The 9,446-nt window shown below is 43.0% G+C and overlaps 1 protein-coding gene across 1 annotated transcript in view; it reads right to left on the reverse strand.

Moving 5' to 3' along the window:
* CPB2 (carboxypeptidase B2) overlaps nt 1-9,218 on the reverse strand; it is a 29,911-nt gene extending 20,693 nt beyond the window's left edge. The window contains exons 1-2 of the mRNA XM_061622424.1: nt 9,102-9,218; nt 1,879-1,954 (exon numbers count right to left, since the gene is read on the reverse strand). Coding sequence (XP_061478408.1) covers nt 1,879-1,954; nt 9,102-9,181 — 156 coding nt within the window. The 5' untranslated portion in view covers nt 9,182-9,218. The remainder of the gene's footprint in view (nt 1-1,878; nt 1,955-9,101) is intronic.
* Between the last annotated feature and the right edge of the window lie 228 nt (nt 9,219-9,446).

Genomic DNA, 9,446 nt, shown 5'->3' on the forward strand with positions numbered 1-9,446 from the left:
TGTACACATTTTTGCAAGCAATTTTCCCAAATATAATGCATTTTTGTAATGTTTGCTAATATATTCATTTTTATGCACGCTTTTCTGTAAGATATGCATTTTTGTAAGCACTGTTTAGTTGGAGAACTGCATTGCAAATTTTGGATAAGTGCAAATTGTGAAGGATAGCTGTGGTTTGGCTTGCATTTTATTTCAGAAAGGTCACACAATAGATTCAGCTTTAAATGAGAACTGAACTGAATCCCCCCCCATCCCCACTGTTTATTTATCATTTTATTTATTTAACAAAATCTATCTATCACTTGATTTTGAAAAAACCCTAAGCAGTTTACAAACAAAGCAGTTTACTGTTGACATCATGAATTTCACATACCCTGCCCAATATCCCTGGAACAGTTTTGAAATTCATAATAAACTAGTTGTGCTTTAAAAAATGGCTATAATGAATGTTTAATTGAATGAATAAACATATGTGCAGCACTTCAAAAATTATTACATGGGCGGCCCTAAAGCACATAGGGAGGGGCAAGATGGTTGACTGAGTTAGCATGTGCATCACATGTAAATAAATGCATCTGTCAGATACACGGGATGAGGAATGCAGTCACCATGAAGGGGAAAAATATTGTGCATCTCCTGGTTTAAGGCGTCATTTATTACAGAAAATATTTTTTTAAAATAAAAATGCAAGGAGGCAGAGATGGAGCCATTTTACTTGGAGTACTGCCTTACCCCACACATGTCCACTTGACAGGTTTGATATGCAGTACCGGCATTTTACAAGTGTCACATAATGTTTATTCTGCACTTGTGAAAAATCAATCTTTTAGCACAGCTGCACCTATTCTCTGCGAGGCAGGCAACTGCATAGTACTGTTCTTGACGCCTGCTAAAAGCCTTCTTGATTATTCAAGCCTAACCAGACATATAAATTTACTATATATACTTGTCTCAACCTCTGCCAATTTATCTATATTATGGTAATTTTATTGTGTCTATTTGTTTTTTAAATGTTGATTTTATCAGTATTTTCTTATAAATATTTTATACTATTTTATGTAAATAGCTTAGAGATTATTATAATAATATTATTATGTAGTCTATAAATTTTGCTAAATAAAAATAAAATAAAAACAGGAACTATACAGAACATTTGCACATTTAAAGCTAAAACAAGTAATGACAGAGGGTCAGTAGCGGCCAATAAACTCCACTAAGAATTGCTGTGCTTTAAGAAAAGAGTGTAAATGTGAGCATACATTCTCCCCAACAGTAGGAAAATGCATGCTAAGAATGTCTCTCATTTCTCCTTGTCACACACCATTAGGATAGCTAATTACTTTTCTCTCTTTAATAAGGACACAGGAAGCTCCTGACGCCAGCACTGCTTTCTGGCAGCACAGGAGACGTCTGCTTGCACAATGGAACTTTCTTCTCTCTTCTCCCATGCAGCCCCCCCCCACTCTCAAAATCTGTTCCAGAGGGCTGGAGAACCCTCTGGAGTAGATATCGAGGGCACATGGGGAAAAGAGAGGAAGAGGAAGTCCTGTTTTGCAAGTGGAACTCCACATGCACAAGAATGTGCTATGTGAATAAGTGTGTGTGTATTATAATCTTATTTCCTTGGGGGAGATTACAGTGAGTGGTATCCAGTGCTCCATGCGCAGAATTCTACTCATGCAATGAGACTTCCCTATCTTCTCCTCTCTCTGCATGCCCCCCAAAACTGCTTCAGCAGGTCCCTCAACCCTCTGGAGCAGTTTTTGAGGGAGATGGCTTCAGGGCGGAAAAGAGGAGGGGGAAGTTCTCTTGTGCAAGCAGTAGTATCTTGCAGTTATAGTGGAACATTAATTGCAATAGTTTTTCAGAAGCAGTTACCTTAAAAGTAGTGGTCAAATTCTGGAGGAACTCAACTTGTCTGTCTGACTGTGGAAGAGCCCACAATACCTGATCACTGGAAAAGAGAGAGAGAGAAAAGGAATTCTTGGTAGTACAAAAGCAATTAAGCTGCTGAAAGCATGCAAAGATACCATCAGAGCGACAATTCTGAATGGGAGAGTGGCCCCAAATGTGAACGGAATTACATTACATTACATTAGAGCTATAGTTATGGCTGCTTTATTTGGGATATTAACTAAAGCTAAAAGTCTGCACTCGTCTGCACTGCTGAATTGCTTCACTCTCGTTTACTTCAACAGGTTTTAATAAGCCTGTGCAGAAAACTGCACTTTAAACTGATTTATCATAATCAGGGCCAGTTTTAGTATCAGTGGGGCTCAGGGTTAATCCAAATGACCTGTTTATTGAGCATTTATCCTGATTTGCTTGAACTATATTTACATGGAAATTAGGTTATATCCAGTCTTTATTGAGCATTCATTCTGATTTGTTTGGAGGAAGGTTCTATGACAGTGTGCTTTCATCCTGCATTCGTCCTGATTTGCTTGTGGGGTGTTTATATGTCTTCCTGTTAACCATTCATACAACACTTTTCAATGCATTTCCCTGTCACTTTCTTAACTACAAAAAGTCACTTTGTTTTTTAAGGTGGATTTGTTGTGCAAGTGCAGCAAAGTCCTTTAGTCCACTTTAAATGCACAAACCTAGAGCTGATTCACACGGGAGCTAAACTTGATATTAAAGACGAAGCTTTTCCCATCGCGATAGATTTTCAACGTTCACACACTCTTCCAATCTATTGTTTTCCACTATCTTCCAATCTGCTGTTTTCCATTTAATATTGTTGTTTCCTTGTGGCCCTGCCCCTAAATTTACATGTTTGCTCCCTCCGGAGTATTGCTAATGGAGAAGGGGAGGGGGTTTGCTGAAGTCTGGAGATGTGGGGGTGCAATTTACATGAAAAACTTTATTCTGTCAGTTTCATTTCCTCCTGACATATTTATAGCAAAACTGCTTTTTATTAAATAGTTATGAAATGCAATTTTTAGTGGAAGAGTGTGTGTGCGCGCACATGCCTTCTGTCACATCGGTAATTGGGCATATGGAAATCAGAATGGAGAGGGGGGTGCAATCTCTATGACTGTTCGGGCTTAAAGGCTGAAGCCGGGAGAGTGCCTCAGCGTGAAATTGACATGACACTTATTAGTCCCCGCTCCTATTCTTAGTAAAACCCTTTCTTCCTTTTTCTTTTTTTAAATTAGGTAGTCGGAGACAGGTTGTATGTGTGTGAGTGTGTGAGTGAGTGAGTGACAGAGAGAGAGAGAGAGAGAGAGAGAGAGAGAGAGAGAGAGAGAGAGAGAAATGATGCTGCAATGAAAAGTAGCTGCTGCCGTTGCCACCCCCACCCCCCACTGTGCGGGAAAGTCGCGGGGGTAGTTCAGCTTCACTTTTGCAAACCCCGAGGGAGTTTGGGTGGGAAGAGTTCGAAATAACAGGAGTAAAGAAAGGCAGTTTACTGGGTAGATAAGGGTGAAAGGAAGGAGGGCTGCAGCAGTTCGGGAGCAGCCAGTTGGAAGTTGCTTCGTGAGCCACAGGAAGTAAAATGGAATTAATGGAGAGTTTAGTGGGGGGAGAAAGGGGAGTATCTGAAGTGACGATCCACCCCCCAGCAAAAAACTTCAGAGGAAAGAGCCTACATGGGAGGAGTGCAGCGAAGCGGAGACAGTTTTTCCTTCACGGATCACGTTTTCAGCGGGTTGCTTTGATTCAGATTTAAAGGGAAAAGCAGCAACATACCTTCCCTTTGTCTGCAACGTCATGTAAACTGTGTGAATTAAACAGGTGCAGGTGGCACCCATCTCACATTAAATCTCCATGTGAACCAGCCCCTAAATGTCTGCTTCTGTGTTGGAATTGCTTTTTAATATGCTTTTAAACCTTTTTTTAAAAAACAATATGTTTTTAATCTTTTTTTTAAAGACTTCAAAGCTTTTTAAAAATGTTTTTAAAGTTTTTTGTTTTAATGTATTTTAATGTCTGTTTTTATGATGTTTTAAAGTGTTTTTAGTGGTTTTGTTTGCCGCCCTGGGCTTCTGCTGGGAGGAAGGGCAGGATATAAATCATATAATACATAAATAAAATAAATAATAGTCCCAATATGTGCTTGAATGCCTCCTGCAAAATACTGACAGTCTTTTTCAAGCTCTTTTTGTTCTGATGTTTCTAGAACAGAAAATTTAAAAAATTAAAATATTAAAGATATATTTATTCCAGCTAGTCGTACCATTATTATTATTATTATTATTATTATTATTGGACTTAACTGCACATTTAATGGTAACAAAACAGCAGAATTTGAGGAGAAAAAAACCAGTGTGAAGTGAGAATGAGCCCTTAAACCTGGCAAAAATGTTATGTGCTTCAGGGAAGCTGTGATTTGTTACTTACCCAAATTTTAAGGACCGATATGTGGTATTAAAAAAAGGATGTGTCACATGACCATAAGAGTGGGCTCTTGTGACCAATCAGTTCATTTATATAAGGAATATGCACACACCTGATCTGATTCAGGGGCCAATCCAGCACTTAAGTGGTCTTGATCCATAGCAGCCAAGGGTCGCTAGTCGGGGAGTGGGAGTGGCGGTTATCTATCGAGGGTCCCTGGTTCTCACCAGGCCCCCCCTCCGGGACACCAAGGTTGTTGTCTGCATGTACTGAAGGTTGGGCCCGAAGGGCAGTCTAGGGATTCTGCTTGTGTACTGTCCACCCCGCTGCACAATGGACTCCCTGGCCGAGGTGCTGGAGGTGGTCTCGGATGCGCATGTGCACTCCCCAAACTTGTTGGTGTTGGGGGACTTCAATGTACATTCGGAGGCCATCCTTACTGGGGCGCCTCGGGACTTCATGGAAACCATGGCTTCCTTGGAGCTGCACCTTATTCCAACGGGGCCCACCCATGTAAGCTGGTCATGCACTCAACCTCGTGTTTGTCTCGGGAGAGGAGGGAAGTGATCTGAAAATGGGGGGTACAGCCACCCCCCCTTGTCATGGTCAAATCACTACTTGGTGAGAGTGGACTTCTTGATGCCACAAACCCTCCGTGGGGGTGGAGGACCCATTAGGATGGTCCGCCCCAGGCGTCTGATGGATCCTGATGGATTCCTGAATGCACTTGGGGATTCTCTGGAGCAGGTGCACGGCCACTCGGTTGAGACCCTGGTGGAGGGGTGGAATGCTGCAATCACCGGGGCATTAGACTGGGTGGCTCCGAAACGCCCTCTCCCCCTGAATAGAGCTCAGACAGTAACGTGGTATACTTCACGTCTGCGAACTCTGAGACGGCTAGAGTGCCAGCGGCAGAAATCTCACTCTGAGGACGATTGGACACAGGTTAGAGCGGCTGCAACAGCCTACCATGTGGCGATAAGGGCAGCAAAAAGGGATTTTTATGCTGCCTCTGTTGCGTCTGCAGAGTGCTGTCCCAGGAGGCTGTTCCAAGTGGTCCGGAGCCTGGTCAGTCCAGTTGCCCCGGAACCAACGGAACATTTTAAGACCTCCTGTGATGAATTTGCAAAGCACTTTGCGGATAAAATCAACTGTATAAAGAGTGCTATTCCGTGTGATGTGGACACAGTGAGCGAGCCAGAGTCGGCCAGTGGCGCCTTGGTGGTTTGGGATCGGTTCCAGCTTCTTCCGTCTGATGAAGTGGACAAGGTGCTTTCGACCTTAAAGCCAACCACTTGCTCACTTGACTCTTGTCTGTCGTGGCTCATTATGAGCTGCAAGGATAGACTGAGCGAGGGGACCAAGGCAGTGGTAAATACATCCCTGGAAGAGGGAGTAATGCCATCAGCCCTCAAGGAGGCAGTAATAAAACCAATTCGAAAGAAGCCCTCTGTGGATCCCCAAGATTTGAACAACTTTAGCCCAGTCTCGAATCTGCCATTCCTGGGCAAGGCAGTTGAGCGGGTGGTGGCGAAGCAGTTGCAAGCGCATTTGGAGGAAGCGGATTATGTGGATCAATTTCAATCAGGCTTCAGGCCTGGACATGGGACTGAAACAGCCTTTGTCGCCTTGGTGGATGATATGAGGAGGGCATTGGATAGGGGTGAATGCACCTTCCTTGTCCTCCTGGATCTCTCAGCGGCTTTTGATACTGTTGACAACGGTAACCTTCTGGATCACCTGGAGAGGTTAGGTATAGGAGGCACTGTATTGCAGTGGTTCCGCTCCTTCCCCTCCGGTAGGTACCAGAGAATGGCATTGGGGGATGAGGTTTTGGATCCTTGGCCTCTCATTTGTGGGGTGCCACAGGGCTCCATCCTCTCCCCAATGCTGTTTAACATCTATATAAAGCCGCTGGGGGCTATCATCAGGAGATTTGGGCTGCAATGTCACCAGTATGCGGATGACATGCAGCTCTATCTCTCATTAAATCTTCACCGAGGTTGGCTGTAGAAACCCTGTCCAAGTGCCTGGAGTGGGTGAGTGGCTGGATGGGAAGGAATAAGCTGAAGCTGAACCTGACAAAGCCAAGGTACTGTTAGTGGGAGAAAAGAGGAAGCTGGGGGATGTTGACCTGGTGTTCAATGGGGTACAATTGTCCCTGAAAGACCAGGTCCACAGACTGGGGGTCATACTTGACTCCCAGCTGTCCATGGAGGCTCAGGTCCCAGCTGTGAGCTGGGCGGCGCTGTATCAACTCCATCTGATACGGAGGCTGCGCCCCTACCTTCCCAATCATCTGCTCCCATCGGTGGTACATGCCCTGGTCTCCTCTCACCTAGACTACTGTAATGTGCTCTACGTGGGGTTACCCTTGAAAATGGTCCGGAATCTGCAACTGGTACAGAATGTGGCGGCTCGCCTGATTAAGGGCAGCCACTGGCGAGATCACATTACTCCAGTGCTGAAGGAGTTGCACTGGTTACCAGTTGCTTTCCGGGCCCAATTCAAGGTGTTGGTTCTGACCTTTAAAACCCTGCACGGTTTCGGCCCAGTCTATCTGAAAGAGCGCCTCCAGCATCATCAGGGATGCTGCTCAACAAGATCAGCCTCAAAAGACCTTCTCTCCATTCCACCAGTAAAAACAGCTAGACTGGTGAGGACTAGGGAGAGGGCTTTTTCAATTGTGGCCCCCACTCTGTGGAATTCCCTCCCAAATTATCTCCGCCATGATGAGCTTCTGCCGGGCCTTGAAGACCTGGCTCTTCAGGCAGGCTTTTGGATTGGGTTAGGTTTTATTATCGTTGGTTGAGATTTTTTTAATGCTCTAATGTAAATTGTATGTTTTTATGTTGTAAGTCGCCCAGAGTGGCTGGATAACCAGACAAATGGGTGACTAATAAATTTTATAAATAAATAAATAAATAAAACCTGGGCTATCTGGGGCCAACCCACCCAAACCAATTCAAGGGCCTTGCACAGTGTTTAACTATGAGTTTAAACTTTAATTAAACATGCAGCCAGTGGGGGGGGGATAGAAGGAGACACATGCAGGCTGCCTGCATCTCCTTCTCCTTCCCCCTTCTACCCCCTGAGTGACTCCTTTTCGACAGCGCTGGATTGTTCCAAGTAGACTCAATCCAGGGCTGCCTCAACTTGCTCCAGTCGAATCCCAGACTGACTCGGCTCAATTTGGCTTGGGATCTGGGATTCAGCTAGAGCCAGTGCGCAACCCTAATATTTATAGTTGGCAGTTGTGCAAACTGTGCTTGATGAAATGTAATCACCAAACTGAGGTCAGAGTCTGGTGTTGTACACAAAATTCAATATCTGAAGAACCTTACTTCAGGGGCAAAGGAAGATGTCCAGGGAGGCTTTGGATTAGAGCCAACAACGTATAACCACACTAATATATATACATGCGCCATGAACTAACATTATTATTCAACTCCTATGACTAGCAGCTGAATACGTGCAGTGAGTCCACTGAAGAACAGTTTTTGAGGCGATAGGAAAGTTCCGCCTGTGTTTGCATGTGTGAATGAGATGTTTGCAAATCAAGCTGCCATTTGATGCTGCAATCATGGTGATGAAAATATCTCTGTGAGCCAGGCAGCCCAGGGAACTTCATTCTAAAACTGCAGGTATTTACATAAAAACCTTGAGTACGCTCTGCCCAATCTTGTTCTTGGGCAATAATTGCAAAACATAGCCCTAGACAGGAAGAGCAGGCCAAAAGCCAGAGGACGAGGCTGCAATCCTAAAAATACTTAAGAGTACTGCAGGACCCATTGAACTTAGCATGACTGACTTCAGAGGAGGCTTGCTTAGGACTGCATTGGGCTTGGCTGCAATCCTATGGCACACCTGCCTGTGAGTGGGATTTACTTCCAAATAAACATGCATAACATCATGCTGTAAACCTATGAGACTGTGATGTTAGGATCTGTGTATTATATGGTCATTCCCACACTGTATGATCTTGGAGAAGTTATATACATTTATCTTGTGGCTAAGTTTGTCCACATTTATGGGGAGAAAATACTATTGAGTTTTCAAAGTTTTGTGAAATGTAACATTTGAGTTTATCAGTTTTTCTCAAGTCCATGAAATGACCTGTCAGAATATTATCCTGAACCTGAATTTTAGAAAGATTTGTATGACTTAGCCTTCCCTGGCATGTGTTTTTATGTTTCTCTCCTGTGTTTTTTGGTCTCAGATAATACATTAAATCAATTTGCCTGTCTTTGCTTCTGGAAAAGAGGACAACATTTACACCAAATAAATTGTAACATGAAAAACAAATAAAAGCAGATTGTTCTCACAGATATGGGTTCTCTGTTTCAACATGGGCATTATTATTTTAGGATCTTGGTAAAATGAAAGTAATGGTTCCTTGTTTTAGGAATGTAATTCTCCAAGTTTACTTAGATGGAGGTAAATTCCATTAATCTCAGTGGGGCTTGCTTCTGAGTTGATATGTATAGGATTTAGCTATTAAGTCTCGGTGTGCAACAGATTAGTATACAAATTGATTAGTATTTGTACCAAACACTCACATACATTATAGCAGCCAAAGAATTCATGTTTTCAAAAGAGATGTTTAGCTATATATTATACTAATCTGTGTGTCCATTTTAAAAAAAGCTATAAGTATACTTGGATAACTATCTCATGTTGGGTTCAGCCATTTGAGAATATGTTTTTATTCTGTGAGGATATTCCCATCTCTCTCTCATTAGAAAATAAATACTTACCTTTGAAGAGCAGATACATACTTCTTTTGGCTAAAGGTGGACACTATACAAATTAAAAGGAAAAACTTCATAGCAGCCATTTGCAATGAAACCAAGTGAAATAGTGAAGGTTCAGAACCTGCGTTGTTGATTTTCTAAAGTCTCTGTTGAAATAATGGTTAAAATTTAATGTTCTCTCTCTTTGTAATCCTCTCAACTCCCATCCCGTTTGACAGATTAGATTCCTTTGCAGTGACAATTCTCAAAATGTAAAGTACGCTTTCACATGCACATCTGAGCAGTTGCTAAGGACAGCCCCCCCCCCAGTTTTATGTTCTCTTGATTTGGCCAGGAAATATTTATTGA

Source organism: Rhineura floridana, chromosome 4 (assembly GCF_030035675.1).
Source record: "Rhineura floridana isolate rRhiFlo1 chromosome 4, rRhiFlo1.hap2, whole genome shotgun sequence".
NCBI classification, from domain to species: Eukaryota; Metazoa; Chordata; class Lepidosauria; order Squamata; family Rhineuridae; genus Rhineura; species Rhineura floridana.